We start from the raw sequence: 19,893 nt of genomic DNA on the forward strand, positions 1-19,893 counted from the left end.
CAAAAGCTAACAGGTTAAGCAAGAGAAAACAATACCAAGACATACCACAAAGGTAAGGGAAAAGGCCGTACCAACAATGGTACTTGAAGTTTACCAATGGTAACAATGGGTAGAGTGGAAAGAATAAGGTTAGACTGAAGAAAAGATGTTAGCAATACTAAAGGTTTGGTAAAATATGAAGCTATCCAAAAATTTTTACACAAACATCAGAAAAGATTTCACTTAGCTGAGAGCTCAGCTGAAACGTGGCAAACAAGATCTGAGGTAACTGGGAGAAGGGCATTCTGGATAGAGACTTAGCTCGATATTTTTTTTGCTGGCGTGAACTTGGTAATAGGCTGACTCTGTTCTGAGGGCTCGGAACCGAATCCATTAGTGATGAATGGAAAGATCTATAACAACATCGGATATTATTGAACTAGGGGACTCCACTTCCTCCAGCAGACTTGTAACCAGTGGTGTTTCACAGGAATCTGTTCTGGAACCCCTACTCTTCAGAATCTACTTCTCTAAAATACAGGCTAAAACTAAAGGACTGTGGCTGACAGCATTTGCTGATGACTGCAGACTGGGAGCAATCATTGAAACCCCTAGCAATGTCAACATCCTGCAAGAAGGTCTTACTCAGACTAATGACTGGTTCCAAAGTCATGGTCTTAAACTTAATGTAAAAAAGGCACCATCATCCTCTTTGGGCATGGGTGATGTTCCTGCAAACTACCACACAAGTAGCAATAACCTAAGCACACACTCAGTAGTGAGAGATCTGGGCACACAGGCAGCAGCCTTAACTTCAATCACCATGTCTCCACAGTGGTAAAAAGGGCATTTTGTATTGCTCATCTCATAAGTAAGGGCTTTGCCTCCAAAAGAAAAAAGTTATAACCCCTCCTGTACTCTTCTCTCCTCAGGCCAATAATAGAGTACAATGCTTCCTTTGGTATGTTCCTTTCCAAACACCTGCAGCAATTGGAGAAACCACAAAGGTTCCTTACAAAGAAAATTCAGGGTCTTCAAGATCAATCTTGTGTGTACAGACTGAAATCATTGTCACTTTACACTGTGTCGTACAGACTGCTCAGAGGCGATGTGTACTTGCATATAGAGCAATCTCTGACCCAGCTTTAATGGAAATGCACATTCACAAATCAAATGTCACACGAGTCACTCGCTTAAAGGACCTTAACCTGGTATGTGACATCAATAGAAAGTGCTGGAGAGACGGATTTATCTCACAGAGGTTGCCCCACCTTTGGACCAAGCTTCCTATTCCTGTTAAAGGCCCTTGATGGTCCTATTTAAGTGTAATTTGGACGATTGGCTGGGTAACCAGAAATTCACCCCAGGGGTTCCACCTGTGTCCCTCTTGGACAGGGGCAGTAGATGCTGATTTTAGTGTCTGCTTGAACTAGACACCCTTGGGAACATGGGTTGAACTTGGCAAGGCTTGTAAGGGCCCTGAGGCTGTTAGCCTAATAATCTCCTAAGATCCAATGAACCCATTCCCCATCGCCCTGATAAATTTCTTGCCCCACCTAAAGACAGACCACACTGGAGCAAAGGAATTCCTGTTGATGTGATTGTTGTGGCAGCAGCCACAAAGAAGGAGCTGGCAGAGCAGAGCTAGTCTGTCCATCCCCTTAACAGAGAGTCCAGGGTGCTGGACAGATTTGGGAAGCGCAAATCAGCTAAATCTGTTTTAAAATTATCATGGAAAGCTGCTTTTCTTGTGGCCATTGCACCTGCAAGATGAGTTTCTGAATTTCAGGCTCTGTCTTTCAAATCTCCTTATCTTATTTTTCTCAAAGACAGGGTTATCTTACAAACCAGTCCATTCTTTTGCCTAAAGTAGCCTCCAAAATGAATTTTAATCAGTCCGTTAGTCTGTTTTCTTTCCTAACTTTGCTAGCAAAGGAGAATACATGCTACTTCTTTTGGATGTACATAGGCAACTACATTTTATCTCCATATAACAGAAGATTTCAGAAAGCCAGAACAGTTGTTAGTCTCATTCTCCCCAAATAAATTGGGCTCACTAGTTTCTAAAATTACCCTTGCTAAATAGCCTACTGATTACATCACCTTTGTTTCACAGTCAGCAAGGCTGGTCCCTACCCAGGCATCCTAAAGCACACTTCACCAGTCCATGGGTACTTCTTCAGCCTTTTGGTGTAGAACTTCTATTGATGACATTTGTGGAGCAGGTAGGAGCAGTTACTTGCTCTAATACTCATAACTTTTTATTGCATATTACAAATTGGATTTGACTCCAGGAGCAGGGCTGCCTTTGATTCTGCAGTACTCCAGAATATCCTTTCATGATGGCCACCCAAGGTCCACGTAACTGAGGACGCTGTCCAAATCATTGCAAATGGATGAAAAGGACATCATATATTAGTTATGTATGGTGGTGGTGCTGCGGTAGCATTGTCGCCTCATAGTAAGACGCTGTCCGGTTCGATTCTCAGCTAGAGCGTCTTCTGCGTGGAGACGTGTGAATTGGCGTACCTTCGTTGAAGGTTGTGCGTCAGGGCTGGTAACTCGGCACGTAAAAATCAACTACCAATCATTAGCGGACCGGAGTTCCACTGTGGCGACCCCTAACCGGGAAAAGCCAAAAGACACAAACAAACCTACCATAACTATGCATTTGTGTTCAATTTTTCATCCTCAACTTCCCACCGTCCTTGCCCCTTCCTATTATCTCCTCAAGTGACCTTATGGTTCTTATGGAGATTCTGTTTGGTTTGAGCCCCAGTTCTGCTACTACTCCTAAAACTAAGGTTCGTTATTCCTATGTCTTACAAAGCAACAAACTCGATCCAGGCTGTAGCAGGTTGACTGGACATTATGGGTAAAGGGAGGAGCTCAAGAGTTGGATCTGAGAGTCTAGTAAAACCTGCCAAGTTAAATCCAGTTTCAGACCTGACACCCAGTTGTTGAGGAAGAATGAAAATGGGCAAAACAGATGCACAGTTATGGTGAGTGCATACCTTTAATTTGCAGTGCAAGGGTTTCTGACAAGACTGAAGATAGTGCATTTGTCAAGTTACACTTCATCATGAAAGCACACTATTGTTAGTAGCTGAGCAATTAATATTTTTATGTTGTAGAATGTAGGTATGAGCACAGGAGAATCACTTAACAGAGCGCAGACAAAGGAATCAAAAAAGTAAAAAGAAATTTGCATACATAGTGTAGTTGAACTGAACAGGTATAGTGTAATTCTCTTTTTGTGGACTTTCAGGCATGAAAGTGTAAAGCAAAGCTACAAAACTGAACTGAAGAACCATGTGTGTGTTTGTGTGTGCACGTGCCACATTGTCACTTTTGCAGTCACAGGACCTTTTTTAATTTTCTTTTTTTGCTGACGATACACATTGTAGTCATGACTGTGTGTGTTTTGTCACTCAAATGTCATTATAGTCTGGAGAAGTCTGTCTTGTTACATTACTCACATCACTGTATTCTTCGGTGTCTAGACAGTTCAGTCTTGGCTATGTGGATTATTTTTTTCTCTTGCACAATCCAGATAATTCGGGAGAAGGATTCTAAATCATGAAGCAGAAATGCATACACTTGTGTTGACATGTACATTTTTACCAAAGCTCTTGTGTAGGACCTCTTCTGTTGTAGCTGTGTCGCAGGGTAAAGCCATGATTAGGCAGATGGGAGTAAAGTTTTGTCCTTGTTTCCATTTAGTATACTTTCATTGGTCATGTCCTTGTTGTTGATGCATTAGCCTCTTGGAAAGGGAGAACAGTTTGTAAGATGTTTAACTCGCTAGTTTGCTCCGAGCAGGTATATTTTGTTGCTAAATATTTACTGCTGTTGAAAAGTTCAGCACTTTGGCTCTTTGTTCCACAAGGATTAGAGTTTGAGCAGTTTGTTCATTTTTTGTTACACTGAGATGTCATTGAATGAGTTTTTTCTGACTGTTCAAGGCTTTGTACAAAGTAAACATACAACTCTTACAGTATTTTTGCTTTGTGCAAGGCCTTGAACAGTCAGAAAAGCTATTGTACCAAGCAAACATACAGCTCTTACAACAGTTTTGTAATATTTGGTGAAAGCATTTGTATTTTAGACTTCACTGTAAAACTGTTAGTTCAGTCCGACAGTCTTGGCAATAAGAGATTCTGGTATTTTTGTTGGCAAGATTAACTTGTGGGTCTTTGATGATCTGGTTTGTGGTTTAATCAATGAAGTGCAGACAGGAGTGCCATTGTGAAATTAAAGGTATGAAATCTTGATTTTTCTTGTAGGCTTTAAGTGGACTGCACATCAAAGAAGGCATTTTATTAGCACTCATTTCAGCTGTTTTGCATTATCCATTTCATTTCTAATCCTTACTTAGGGTGTATACAGAAGTGGAGAAGGTTCAGCAGAATCTTACACATCCACGTTTTGTGCTGACTGAGAACCAGGATGAAGCTGACATTCTCTTCATGTTTTCTCACATTAAAGATTACAGGTTTGTAGTGATTTTAAAGCATTGTATTTGCCAATTATTATTAAGTTATACAGAGTGCTTTCTGTATAACATGCTAGTAACTAGTTTCTTCTTTGGTGCTGTTACAGGTTTTGCCTAGTGGATTAAAGCTGGAGTTTTTACCATTTACTGCCTGATTCGTCTTCTGCTGCCTTTCTTTTAGTTTCTTCACTTCTGTGAATTAGCTGGCTCTGTTAAGCTTGACCAATAGCTGCAAGTGTCATACTTATGTCGTAACTAAAGTTAATTTAATTATTTTGTTTTGATGTGTGTATGGAAACAGGATTAGTAGAATTTAAGTTATGTTCTTCAGCTGAGTAGTTTGTATGTTGCCATTTGATTTTTTGCATAACAAATGCTCTTCTAGTCCTCTAAAGCCCTCCCAACATTTGTTTCTGGTATTCAGATTAACATTGTATTAGTCTGTTGATAGGTATTTAACAGAAGTGAAAGTGTGTTACAGGTGAGAGCCACTTAAGTTGTAAAATAGTTACACAGTAGTCAGTGTCTCTTGGACTGGAATGGTTGTTTTAAACTATTTTTATATTTTGCTTTATAGTGTCATCGTTATATTTTTGCCTTTGCATCTCCTCGGTTGTAGGTAAAAAAACTGGTCAGCTAATGTTGTTATACTCCATATGCATTATTCTGTACCTGTGTCCAGCTGTAGTGATGTCTGTATAACACCCCACGAAGTGTCACATCATCCTTCTTCCTTTACAAGATGTTAGTCATGATGCATGGCCAGATGGCTACACATATAGTTCTCTTATTGTTGAGTGCATTAGACACCTGTATGCTGACATATTTCAAGGTATACCTTTTTTATATAGTGCTGTGCTGATCAACCAGTCTTCCTAAGGAGTAAGACAGTTGGAGACTGCTGCCCACACTTTTCTGTATCCGCATAAATATCCTTTGTCAGTATTTGCATCTGGTGAACTGCCTAGCTGCTGCACATAGGATAGGGTAGACATATAGAGACATCAGCATAGTTAATGTGCCTTTTGTTCTGTGTCCTGCCTTACCAGGTCTCCTTGCACCTACCTCCCTGGTGTAATGTTGTGGTCTACACTGGAGGAGGATGTAAGCTACTATATTCTGAAGAATGTGTTCCGCCCAGCCTTGCATGTTGTTGGAGTCTCCTAACCAGAGCTGTAGACGTGCGTGAAGTGTGTTGACAGCTTCTGTGCATGATTGTATCTTGCAGTTGTATGCTGATAGTTGGTGTATTGTGTGTGAGAAGAACAAGGCTACTGCATTGATCGTGTACAGTGCACACGTGTGCGTGCTCGCATTCTCATCCTCTTGGTGCACAGGACTGACACCCCTATAAACATCAATAGCTGCATTTATTAGCTTTCATGTGTATAGCTTTACACACATGGGAGTGTGAGCATTGTATGGAAGAGTTCTGAACTATTTGTGTGTAGTTACTGCTGGTCATGGTGCTGTGCTGCTCCACACGTGAAAGGGATGTCTTTACCAATAATTATTCTGTGTGTAGTAGGATGGTAATATGTGCTTCAGGATCCACTGCATAAATGATATGCTGATGATGGTATGCAGGAACAGTTCTACTTTATAAACCAGAAACCTCACTTACCAGATTTTCATAAGATCGAGCTGAGAAAAATGAAACTCCAAAAGACCAACAGCTCAGAACATCGACGTTTCACTACAAGTGAGTAACCATTTGGCCAGCCTGGCAAACAAACCAAAACAGAAGCAAAGTAAACCAACTCAAGTGGGGGGGCTTCACCCCCACACCCCCCTAACTAAATATACCAACTCCGAATTTACACTACTGCGGAGGTAAGGGGCAAAGGTCAACATGCTAGCCAAGCATTTACTTACCTGTAGTGGAACGTCTGTGTTCTGAGCGGTCGGTCTTTTGGAGTTTTGGGTTTCTGTGCAAGATCTTATGAAAATTGGGCACGTGAGCGTTTGGGTTTCTGAAGGCAACCTGCAGGAACACTTTCCAATCCATGTAACTGAGAATGTTTTCCTGAATTGCACATACTACAGAGCGCTGGGTAGCATGTTGTCTATTATTGCTAGGCATTTTGTGTGGTTTTACTCCGATTTCTGCATGGTAAAAGTTAGTGTGTAGCCAGCTGTATTAGCATACAGGAGAAAAAGACTTGGCTATCACCTAGGTGGTATAAGTTCAGTTAATAGCTTTTGTGCCTTTTGGAGCTGGCAGGGGGAAGGGAGGATTACTGTTCACTGGCCAGCTTGCCTGTCATTGAGGGAAGGGTTTGAGGCACTTGTCTAAGCCACTCAGTCCTGTGGTGGAGCTCTCAGTAGAGTACAGAGACTGCACTGCAGTACTGGGGTGGCTTACTCTGCACAAATTGAGGTTAGGGGTTTAAAAATGAAAACTCCCCACCTTTATAGATAATGGTGTCACTTTCTGCTGCTCCTTCACCCCAAGAGGAATGAATAGGCTGCAGGGATGTCACCTCTGGGAGACCAAACTGGCCTGCGGAACAAAGGAGGGGGTACTTGGTGGCCACGAGGGAAGGAGAAGGTATCAAGAAGGTGTGCAGTGTGTAGACTGCTTTAAACATGTAGAGGGCATGTACATATACAAGATGATAGCATGTAAAATTAGTGTACTTGTCTCATAGTCATGCACCTGTTCTCTGCACGCTTACAGGAATGTCTATACATGGTGCCAGAATGCTAGAATTTATCATTTGTATATTGTCAGAAATGTACAGGATGCATGTAATTCACTGTATAAGAGTTTTCATGCTGCCTGTAAACTGCAGTGCTAGGACCATAGATGTGTACACATTGATCGCAGTCCCTTCCAGAGATTGACTACTTGTGAGCCTTCAGTGTATAGTACAGCACACAGATGTACAGAGAGTACCATTACATACAAGTGTCAGCTTTGGAATGATCTTTTTTGTGAGTAGTTTTCCACAGCCTGTTCTACAGTATTTATATGTTTATTCTGTAGTGTTGATCTCCATTCAGACTGTGGTTGCCTATTCTGGCTGTGACAGAATTTTGTAGGTTGGCTTCCTGATGGCTGGTTGTCTGAGCTGGTGCTCTTTCATGGTACATGCCTACATTGTATACTGGACTACATCTGCCAACAAATCACCTTTTCAGTTACTTCAGTAACTTCAGTAACTTTATTGGATTTTGTGCATGGCTACAGACTGCTGCTGCAACAGGTTGTAGGTTATATGTGTCACATGAGGATATGTCATAGCTGAAAAGATGGGTTTCAAGGCACCACAGTTTGTTTTTCCCCAGAACATGTGCACCTCATCTCTACAGACCTTTTCCTTTCTATAGATCACACATCAAGCTTCCCACAGAAAAGCTGGTCTAGCAGCTGTAGGAATTTTAACGCGTTTCATGTGCTGCTGAATTTGACCCTGAGCTTGTTTGACTTGTATTTCTTCAGGTCCGGAAGGCAGTGACTAGAACACCGTGGGGGTGCAACTTAGGAGATGATAATTGGGTCCCAAGAATGGCATAATTCTTTGAGAAACTGTAAGGGGGCCCCCTTCAGTGCAAAGTTTTCTTCCTGAAGTCCTTCACAATATTTTAGTACTTTGATCTCACATCTGTAGAAAGGTACACCCCTTACCTCCTACATAACCAATAATGATATGCTTTTTTTGACAAAAGTGTACCATAAACAAATGCTAATGTTAGTCTATAACTGCTACTAAAAGTGAAAATAATAATAATATAATTAAGTGTAGAGTAACATTTTACAGTGTTAGCATTAGATTCCATATCTTGTACAAAGTTTTACAGTGTAAAGTAACATTTAGGTTGCATTTCTCTGCATTTCACAAACCACTTGTAGCATGTCAGCATATGTAGAAGACTTGAAACATTTTTGATGATTTTGGCATAAGCTTTCATCTGATACCAGGCAGTTCCTTTCAGGACTCTGTTACAAGACATTAGGCATATGAGCAACAGTCAGCATCTCTCAAACAATAGAAGTTACAATGTGATGTTTTTTTTTTCTGTGATTCAGCTTTCTGTCAATACCCTCCAATAGTTTGTGACAACTGGGGTTTTACCACTAACATAAGTACCCAAGTATAGACATTCTTTCCTTCAATCACAGGTTTGACTGCAATGTAAGATACCGATTTTTATGCTTAAAAGTCATACTTTTCAACCTGTGTTTTGCAAAATTATATTTATAGATTCATAATATTTCAAGGCCACTTAAGTCTTCTGACGATTCACTCTTTTCCAGTAACCTACTTCAGGCTGTGTACCTCTGTTCTCCAGGAAGGCCGTACCAGTCAGTGCTGGATTGGTCATCCACATTTTGTTTAAAGAAAAATAGTGAGTGAGTTGTGCTGCTTAACATGCAGAGGAGGTTTATTCCAGAGGTTTGGGATGCACTGGCTTATAAATCTGTCCATCCAGTATGGTTTATTCATCTGTTGGTGAATTTTTAGGTCTCTTTAGGTAGAGATATTGGACTTGTGGAGATGTAGGAGGTCCAGGACAATCGGGTCTATAATGGCATGGTAACCAACACCAAGATCTCCTTGTCAAAAGTCTATAAGAAACTAAATAAAGGGATAGAGCTTCTAAGTCTCTTTGTAGCTCAAGGACTTCAGGCCTGTGATTTTTTTGACTAGGAGTCTTTGGTAGTATTGAAGTGATGTGAGATATATCCAAAAGGGGGTATTGTACTCTATAATTGGCTGCTCAGTGATTTGGTATAAGGGAATGATTACCTCGTTAGACTTTGGTATATCCATTTAGCAATTCAGTGGGCTAAATAAAAGCGATTCCTTAACAACCATTGTTACATGATGGTAAAAAGAGAAAGAACAATCAAAAAAAGAGAGTGCAATCACCCCAAGTCTAGGTTCATGACTGCATTTTAGTTTAGTAGTAGTGTGCTATCTATACATATGACTGCAGGGCCTGTCTACCAGAACTAATGATACTACATGTTTTGTTTAGCATTTAGTTGTAGCCCGTTTTCATTACATCAAGAGTTTCTATAAGATCATTCTGGAGGTTTTAAGTATCATAAGGTGACTTAGCAACAGCCTCCAGTTTGCATTCATCTGCAAACTTTGCTAGCCAGGCGTCTTGGATCATTGCTTGGAGATCAGAGAAGTAAATACTAAAAAGAATTCCCACCACCATGCCCCAAGGGACATTGCTGCTCACTTTCATGCTGATGAGTCATCTGCAGCTGGTACTTTGTGGGTTTTGTCTTCGGCCAGTTTGCTCTCCATTTGATGTCAGCATTGGGAATAGTGTGTTGAAGGCCTTGGCTAGATCAGGATATGCCATGTGGACTGGATGACTGGATGGCCACCAACTACAGCCTTCATAACTCTTTGAAAGAATTTTACCAGATTTAAATGAGGTCTACCCTTCACAAACCCAAACTGCTGGAAGTGAAGTCCAAGTATCACGCTTTATGAGATCAGTTGTAATGTATTACCTGGCTCTGCAGATGGGGCTTTTAAGGCTGATAGGGTCTGTAAGTACTTAGGATTATTGTAAGGCCACCTTTATGGAGGTGCGTCACCACTGTAGTGCAGCACTCAGCAGGAAGAAACCAGTAACTAAATTCTAGGTTAAACAGTTTGATGAGTATGTCTGCAAGGTCATGTTTTTAACGCTATTAATTAAGCAACTAGGTATACTGTCAGGTCTCATGGAGGAAGTATCTTTGGCCCTGGTTAGCATGCTCAGTAAATGAATAATTGGGGAGTAAGGGATTCAGAAATCTTGTGGGTGAAGTTGGAATTAGATTGCAGTTATGTTGGCATTGTCTGTTGGGTCAGAATAGGAGGCTTTAGTATGAATTTAACTTCTTTCACAAGGATTCAGTTTCCCTTAGGGCTGTCCCATATTTGTAGCAAAAAGGAGCCACTGAACTAATTTTGTATCCGTCCGTTTTCCTATTTTTTTCCAGGAGTAGATACTAGGAAGGAAAGTTTGAGAGAGAGGTTATATTACTATCATATGCACTGGCAGCTCAGGTTATACTGATGGGATGCATTTGCTCAGGAGTTGACTGGCAATAGTTAGGGCCACCCAGGCCCTAAAAGCATGGCAGTAGAGACTTTCCCCAGACTAAAACCTATGTCTTTTAGCTTCAGTCCTTCATAAATGTTTTGGTTGCTGTGCATAGAACTTGTGGCACAACAATAACTTTGGGATTATTCACAATATTAGATTTATTTTGGAATGGTCAGTTATTTTTCTTACAGTTTTTTGGCCTTAGTGTACAGTCAGTTCACTCCATTTACTGTGTTAGATCTTTACAAGTTCCTTCCCTCTCCCATCACATTTTTGGGCAAGTTGCATATTAAAAAGTTTGGTTTATTTTATAGGTTCATTGGGAAATACTGGGCCAGCTGCCCTTCAGGCCACGTTAAGTTTAGCCAGTTTCTCTTATGGTACTTGAATTAACCTGTCTTGTTTTGTGGTAGATCGGTCTTACCCATCCCATGGTTGATAATTATATTTTACCTTACCTCTAATGAGAATAACTGATGTACCTTAGATAATTTGACGGGACACCCATGGGATAAAGCATTTAGGAGCTGCATTTGTTCATCAGTAGTAGATAATTTGACGGGACACCCATGGGATAAAGCATTTAGGAGCTGCATTTGTTCATCAGTAGTACAGAGGACAGTCCTGGGGTAAATTTTCTATTACCCATCCATAGATCCACGTTGTACTTGAATAGACATGGGGATAAACTTGTTTTCTGCGGATGTGGAGTCTGTTCCAGAGCAGTAAAATCCGAGATGCATCTGTCCCTCCAAACCATTTTCTTTATGTTACAGAAGAGGTTTAGAGTGTTACTTATGCTTTAATTAAGCTTTATTTAGTCTTGTTCTTACAGACTGTAATTAAGCTGTTTGGGCTGTTGGGTTTAGGATTTCCATTTTTTTTGGCTGTTTCACTGTATTTTGCAGGTTCATTTGACTGCACTGTTAGAGGCTTGTGTTGTCTTGTGTGGCTGGGTATGTGAAGTGAAGGTTGATTTCTTCATTCTTGACAGACTCTGAAATTGATTCCTGTATCATAACTTTTTTGGCCTCAATGCCATGCTGTTCCTGCTCAAACTAGTTAGTGCAGTTGCCACCCTTTAAAATTCCTGCACAGATCTTAGCATGTTAGTGCAGTTGCCACCCTTTAAAATTGCTGCATAGATCTTAGCATGTTAGTGCAGTTGCCACCCTTTAAAATTGCTGCACAGATCTTGGCATCAACTGCAAGCCTGCTGGCAGTAAACAGATGCACACCATACTCCCATGCAGGATAGAGGGGCCTATGAGCCCCTCAAAAGTCTCTGCTGTCAGACATTAATATGGATGAGTGTTCAGGGGCACTCCAACACCCTCTCTGTGATCCAGAATGTGGTGAAATTTTGAACTTAATGAAACAGAAGTGGGATGGCCCACATGTTCATCATCCTCTCCTCAACACTTACTGTAGGAGGCCTTCTAGTCTCCTCCAGTAATCCCCGGGTGGTCCACATAGGCATCTGAATAGTGTGACTGGTAGTAGAAGTGGTATGGAAAAACCCGAATGTTGTGGTACTTGTCCAAAGGAGACTGAACAAGGTCCTCTGCCCTCCCAAAGGCTGATTGTATGATGGGGAATATTCCAAGCCTGACTCTGTCATGGCAGTAGCCGCCCTTAAAAAGTCTTCCACTTTGTAGAGCCTTGCTGTGTACTCATCAATAAGGATTCTGGAGTAGTGAACAAATGAGGCAAGTGTATTTGTGTCTTCTTTCATCTTGTTAGTGGCAAGCTATACAATGCACGTGCTCCAGTTTTAAAAATTGCTGGTTGACAAAATGAGCCAGTCATTGGATGAGGTACTGTATGGGGCTTTGAGAGAAAACTTGGTCTCATCTTTTAGCCATCCTTCTATCGTGCTGTTTTGATGTGCCAACGTGGCTAGTTGCCCATTACAAATTTTGCTGAAGATACAAGTGTGACCTTTGCAAATGCCTTCTTTGACAGCTCAGTGCTTTTCAGTCTGTCACTAGTACGCCGAGGGAAGGCAGGTTAAACCTTAAGTAATTGGAGTGAGATGTCAGCCTTCACATTATCCATTTTCTGCGGAACTGTGTAACCCGCATTAAATATAAGTTAGTTGTGGCTAACTGCAGCAGAACACCAGTGGATTTAATAGAAACCACAGGCACCACAGAATTTGCAGCAAGGGAGCTTCATAACTTGCTCTATTTTATTTTCCCACCTCTTGCCCCTTTTCAGGGCTACAGGAGAGACACTTTAGATGTTGTTGCAGTCATTACATTTGGGTAATCTGCTGGCAGGTTGCCCTCAGTCGGCCTGAATTCCAAAGTCTTGGGTCTTGCGTCGGTTGCTGTCTCCTCTTCCATGACATCAGGTCTTCAGGGGTATAAAACATGCAACCGACGCCATTTTCTTTAGTCTTTCTTGCTGCATGGTGCCCGAAGCAGAAGCATTTCGCAAGTGCCAGTAGGTCGACTCTTGAAATATTCGCGTTTGAGTTTCAGAACCGAAGTCTTCACTAAATCTAAGTACCCCATTGAGGAAACTTTTTTCTTGCTCCATACCTATGTCAGAAAAAGTTAATAATTGTATTACTTGTGGGAAGCAAATATCTCATAAGGATTTCCATTTGTACTGTATTCCTTACCTAGGCCCTGATCACAACGTGCCTGGCTGTCGGTTTTGTGCTAGATTTAACCAACGCACTATTAAGCATCTGTGTATTTTTGCCTCAAAGTATTTTGGAAACAGATTTAACTACCCAGAAATGTCGTCGGATAGCAATCAGACCACCGGAGTACATAAAAAACGCAAAGAAAAGGACAGACAGAGAGAGAGAGAGAGAGACAGTCGAGGTCCAAAACACACGATGAAGCTTCTCCTAAGCCAGTCGCCGGTACTCAGTGAGGCACTTTTGCAGCCCCTGATACCCGCTACTTTTGAGTCGCAGGCCCCTACCGACACCTATTTAGAGCCCGGCATGCCGCGAGATACTCAAAGTATTGGACCCACGGATGTATCTCCCTTGGATGTGTCTGGAGCCGCTGAGCAGGCACTGGTTTCTGAGGGTGTATTCAGGCCTCAACATTTGTATATCAAACAGACGACAGCTGCAAAACCAAAGACAAAAGCAGCTTCTAAAACTAAAAAAACGACGCATGAGCCACGTGCACAGGCCTCTATACATAAAAAACAGATGATCAAAATGGCTGAAGACCTTATTACCTTGATCAGGGGTTCCCATCCCCCTCCAGATAAGAGACCTAGGCAAGACACTGATTATGAATCTTCAGATTAGGTTTCTGTTTCTTCTGATTCCTCTTCTGATCAGGAATTATCTATACCTCCCTATGAGGATTCTGATGCAGAGGAGTCCATACCATCTGCATCACCTCCTGAGGATTATTAATTTGGAGAAACCCTGCATACTTTGAGGGAGCATTTTCACTGGGAGAGTCAAGATTTCTCAGAATCAAAAAAGAGGCTCAGGGACTTCCTTCTTCTCCCTCAGCACAGGCCTTTAGCCATACCCCCTGTTTTAGACATTGTGGATGATGTGTTTTCGGAGTCAAGCTTGACCCCTGACTCCTTACCTCCCTGACCGATATTACAGGGTCTCTGACTCACATAAATTTTTATTTAGAAACCCTGCTGCTGAGCCTGAAACTATTTCACAGGGTCCAAAAGGAGATAAGGCCTCAGCAGCAAAAAATCCTACCTCCTCTGACAGATTCTAGGGCACTGGACAGATGGGGAAAAAAGGTTTATACATCTGCAACCTTGGCAACTAGGGCCTTAAACTGTAAATTTCATATGCTCAAGTATCAATAACATGTTATGGGATTGCTGAAACAGAAAATGTTGATTTCTGAATGTGCAGAAAATAAAGAATTGCAGGAATTATTGCATGCAGCTGAACAGGTTGGAAAGCATAGTTTGCAATGTGGTTTTGAATCCTTAGAGGCCTCCTGCAAGGCCACAGTTACTGAATCTGTGATTAGGAGGCATGCCTGGTTAAAGGAACAAAATTTGCCTGATCATGTTAAAGCTAAATTGCTAGATGCACCTTTACAGCATAATACTCTGTTTGGGATTAAGGCAGAAGAGGTTTTAAAGAAAATGGAAGACAAAGCTAAGTCTATGCAAACTGTAAAAGACTTCTTACAAGTGCAGCCACCAAGATTCAGTAGACACTGGCCTACAAACATTTGGTTCTTTCCTGTGTCAGGCAGAGCTCAAAGGGGCAAATCCAGACGCTCCAAGGGTTCCAGATACCAGGCACAAGATTCATACCGGTCAAAGCAATGGGGCGCTTCTACCTCCAAATCTGGAGGAGATAAAGTGCAAACCTACAGAAAACGGTCCCAATGACTTCCCTCTGCCTACACCAAGCACTTATCTTTTGGCAGCACCCTTAGGGGGAAAATTAGCACTTTTTGCTCAAAATTGGCAGTTAATAACCCAGGACAAGTGGGTCCTAAACATAGTATCACAGGGATACAGATTCCATTTCCACACTCTGCCAGTGGCAAATGGTTGGCCAGATCTGCCAAAAAATCAATGGGCAGAGGCACAGAAACGGGTTACGTCCCTCATGGATATGGGAGCCATTCAGCCAGTACCAGAACAGGAAAAAGGGCAAGGTTTTTACTCAAGACTGTTCTTGGTACCCAGAAAGAACAAGGCCTGGCAGCCAATACTTGATTTATTGATTTTGAACACATACCTGGACATTCCAAATTTCAAAATGCTGACTTTGCAGCAGCTTCTGCCCATGTTGGGCAAGAATGCTTGGCTAGTGACATTAGATCTAAAAGAGGCATACCTGCATGTCCCAATAAGACAATCTCGTGCAGAAGATACCTCAGATTCAAGGCTGGCTTAATGCATTACCAATTCTCTGCACTGCCTTTTGGCTTATCTACTGCGCCCAGGGTCTGTACAAAGTGCCTGGCACCAGTAATTGCATTTTGCAGACAAGTATACAAATATATCCTTACTTGGATGACTGTCTCATTCAAGCAGAGAACAAGGATATTCTTCTTCAACCCCTGGCATTTGTGAAAAGGCTTCTAACATGCCTAGGGTAAACAATAAATGAAAAGAAATCACAGCTGGTACCCTCTCAAAATATAACATTCCTGGGTGCAAGCTTGAATACAACTGCCCAGATGGCTTGCCTCCCGCCAGACAAGCAAAGGCAACTGACTACTTACTTCAAACTGATGGCAACAAAAACCCAGTTATCTGCAAGACAAATTCTGCAGGCTTTGGGCCTTACTGATCTTACTGATTCCATATGCAAGACCGCATATGAGGAAACTTCAGTGGTACCTAAAATGTTTATGGAGTCAACATTGTCACAGTCTGGAAACAATGATTCCTCTCATTCCCTGCCTACAACAGGAGTTTCTATGGTGGGCAAAGGCATGTCACCAAAACATGGGACGGGCCTTCACTCCACCCCCCTGCCAGCCAAACCTTAACAACAGACTCATCAGATTATGCCTGGAGGGTCCACATGGTGGGAAGATGCATTCAGGACATATGGACCCCAAAACAAATGCATCTACATATCAACCAAAAGGAGATGCTAGCTGTTCAAAATGCCCTAACAGCCTTGAAGGACTTGCTTCATCCAGGACAACTACTGATAAAGATGGACAACACCATGGTCATGTGGTATATAAACAAGCAGGGGGGCACACACTCATGCCCCCTTTGCAGATTAGCCATGGCACTGAGGAACACAGCTTTGACTTACCAAATACATCTTCAAGCTCAATTCCTGCCAGGAAAGCAAAATACTCTGGCAGACGATTTAAGCAGAAACCTTATGGATCCTCACGAGTAGAAACTAGATCCACAAGTCTTCAGCATGATAACAAAGAAATGGGGGAGCCCAGACATATATCTATTTGCCTCTCCTCAAAATTACCAGTTGAAAAGATTCTGCCCAAGGGCTTATCACAGACAAGCATGGAAAGTGGACGCCCTATCCTTCAGTTGGAAAAACCTATCAGTTTACGCCTTTCCTCCTCTGCCTCTTCTTCCCAAGGTCCTCCTAAAAGTCAGACAAGAGAAACCAAAGATGATACTAATTGCCCCAGACTGGCCCCACCAACACTGGTATCCAGTCCTAAGGAACTTGTCTCAATACCCAGCTTGGACCTTACCTCAAAGACCTCAACTACTGTCCCAGCAAAAAAATCAGATCCTGCACAATCAACTCCAGACACTGAATCTGGCAGCATGGCTGATCATGTATTTATGCAAACAACATCTCTCAGTAAAGTTGGATGGATGTCATTTTGGAAGCCAGAAGGCCTACTACTAGAAAACCTTATGCTGATAAATGGAAGAGATTCTGTGCTGGGAATCAAGCACAAGGAACTGATACAGCAGAACCAAATATTCCTCCGATATTGACTGAGATGCTTGACAAAGGCCTATCTTTCTCACCAATTAAAATCCATGCCTCTGCCATTTCGGCTCATTACAATACAGACCCACCAAACTTTCCTCATCCTTTACTAAAGCAGTATCTTAGAAGAGCCAAAAATGTAAGGCCTCCTAGAAGATCACCAATACCTGCATGGGACCTCAATTATGTGTTGGAAAATCTCACCCTGCCTCCATTTGAACCAGCTGCTACCACTGATATAAAGTTCTTATCATGGAAAACAGCTCTGCTGCTAGCAATTACTTCAGCAAGCAGAGTTTCAGAGCTATAGGCCCTCATGGCTGTGGAGCCTTTTATCATATTTTACCCAGACAGGGTGTCTCTGAGGACAAATCCTACATTTATGCCTAAGGTGGTTTCCGGTGTAGCTCTTAACCAAACTATTCATCTGCCAACCTTTTATCCAAATCCGCAGAACAAGGGGGGCTGAATTCTGCATTCATTGGACGTACACAGACAGCTAAGATTCTACTTGAGCAGGACTAAAGCGCTAAGAAAAACTGAGCAATTACTAGTGACATATGCTGCAGGATAAGAAGGAAAGGCTATTTCAAAGCAGACTATTTCAAAGTGGATAAGCCACTGCATTCGTTTCTGCTACTTACACCATGGTAAACCTGTGCCCAAGGGCATTGGGTCTCATTCCACCAGAGCTGCAGCTACTTCAGCAGCCTTTCTCAGAGGAGTACCAACCAAAGACATTCTAGAGGCTGCTACTTGGAGTTCTGTTCACACCTTTACAAAGCATTATCATTTGCCTCTCTACTCTAAGTCCAGGGCAGGTTTTGCCACTGCAGTTCTGCAGGGCCTTATAGCCGCACCTAATGCTGTTTAGCTCCAGCCTCCCAACCTTAGCTTTGGGATTCTACCCAAATATAATGACTGCAACAGTGAAATACGAAGAACATAGTACAGTTGTGTACACTTACCATAAATGTAGATGTTTGAGTGTATTCACTGTTGCAGTCCAGGTTACCCTCCCGCCATCCCCCTTTCATTCTGGAGTTTCTTTCCTTCTCTATCTTCTACAACCTATGTGGTGTATTTGCTTGTAGATGACGGTAAAGTTTATATTGATGCATGTATATACATATTTTTGCTACCTTTTTGGGGGCACCTGACATCCGGGGCAAGAAAAACTAAAGAAAATGGCGTCGGCTGCATGTTGTATACCCCTGACGACCTGACGTCATGGAAGAGGAGACAGCAATCGACGCAGGACCCAAGACTTTGGAATTCAGGCCGACTGAGGGCAACCTGCCAGCAGATTACCCAAATGTAATGACTGCGACAGTGAATACACTCAAACATCTACATTTATGGTAAGTGTATACAACTACTTTTTGCTTTGGTGGTGCTAACATCATGTCTTTGTGAATATGATCAAGAGGCATCTTTTTGTTTGCTGTATTGAGGGTGGATATTGTTAGTGACTACTGTTGCAGCTGCTGGTAGCATTAACTTTTCATTTAAAGACTTTTTGAATTGAGTGGATGTGAGACGAGCGTATCTTTTGTCGATGTAGACCAGAATGATGAACAGCAGGAGCAGTGGGAAGTTATTGATAATTAAATACACGGACATTCAGTTTTTCACATCAAAGATTTGTTTTTTAAATGCGAAGAGCTTAGTGATTTATTTAAAGCATTTCACCTCGCAGTGTATCTAATATCGTCTTTATAAGTAGTAGCACATGGGTGTCTACTACTAATTTAATAAAGCTGTAACCCATGCTAAGGTAATAGGAATTAGAGTACCTCTTTGCCAATTTTAAAAGATCAGATGCTTTTAGGTATATTTGGAAGCATTGTTAGCCACTTTTTCTTTTCTGGGAGGTTGTATTGCTAATGTTTCCAAATACAAATATTGTGTACTTTTTGTGATCTCAGCAGCTTTTGCTTTGAAATTGCATACCTTGCTTGGGGTGGTCAGTAAATTAAACTCGGGGCTATTTTTGTTTCAGTTTTTGCCTTTGGGTTCCTAATTTTAATACTTTGTTTTTTTTTAAAGCATCATGTTTGTATTTTATATGGTAGCTGCCCTTTATTAGTGAAACCTTAAGAGTCCAATAAGCAGTTCATACACAAATTTTATTTCTGAAAGGCCAGTTGTTGTGTATTACTATGTTAAGGTAAGCAAGGGGCAAGTAACCTGCTTATAATAATTGCTACATGGGTCATCACATAATAGCGATCTTTTCACTTCTACTAGTATCTTGTTCCATTCCCTGGAAAGCTGTGGAGCAGTTTGATAGATTTTGTTTAGAGAATCTATCTCCAATGTTTTTTGCACCAAGGACCGGTTTCACGACAGATTTCCATGGACCGGTCATCACGCGCACATATAATAAAGGTCATAATAAATACAACTCACCATAATGTAGAATCAGTATGGGGCCTGAGCTTGTTTCCCTGCAATGAGATGGTCCCATCTGTAGGTGTCACCATCTCCCATCACCCCAAGGGTGTTCTTATAACCAGTCTACTCCATAATTTTGTTCTGGTTGCTGTCATTGCAGAAAACCCCGCTTCACAACGATACAATGTTGGAAAAGGAAGCAGTGTTTTCAGTGCTTATTCTAGCAACTTTCCAAGTTTATAAGCGCAATATTTAAAATATGTCCCTATTATTTGGGCTCTGTTCAAATTTATTGTGAGAGAGAGGTATGGTCAAGAGTTGTGCAAACCTGATGGAAACCTTTTACTGACTCTAGCAACTTTCTAAGTTTATAACAGCAATATTTAAAATCTGTCATTATTATTTGTGGCTCTGTCATACCTCTCAATTGTTCAGATTTTTGCCTCATATTTTTGATTTGTTCCTCATAAAATTTATGTTTTTCTGGATTTTTATTGCAAATAAGTGAGGATCGAAGTCATTATATGACAGGCATTTCAGTTTCAGGATCGAA

The 19,893-nt window shown here is 41.6% G+C and overlaps 1 protein-coding gene across 1 annotated transcript in view; it reads left to right on the forward strand.

The window, feature by feature from the left end:
- Positions 1-19,893, forward strand: part of TTLL12 (tubulin tyrosine ligase like 12) — a 636,007-nt gene that overhangs the window by 240,724 nt on the left and 375,390 nt on the right. Inside the window, exon 6 of the mRNA XM_044087179.1 lies at positions 4,358-4,474. Coding sequence (XP_043943114.1) covers positions 4,358-4,474 — 117 coding nt within the window. The remainder of the gene's footprint in view (positions 1-4,357; positions 4,475-19,893) is intronic.

This window comes from Protopterus annectens, chromosome 11.part0, assembly GCF_019279795.1.
Source record: "Protopterus annectens isolate FY-2018-M chromosome 11.part0, PAN1.0, whole genome shotgun sequence".
NCBI lineage: Eukaryota > Metazoa > Chordata > Ceratodontiformes > Protopteridae > Protopterus > Protopterus annectens.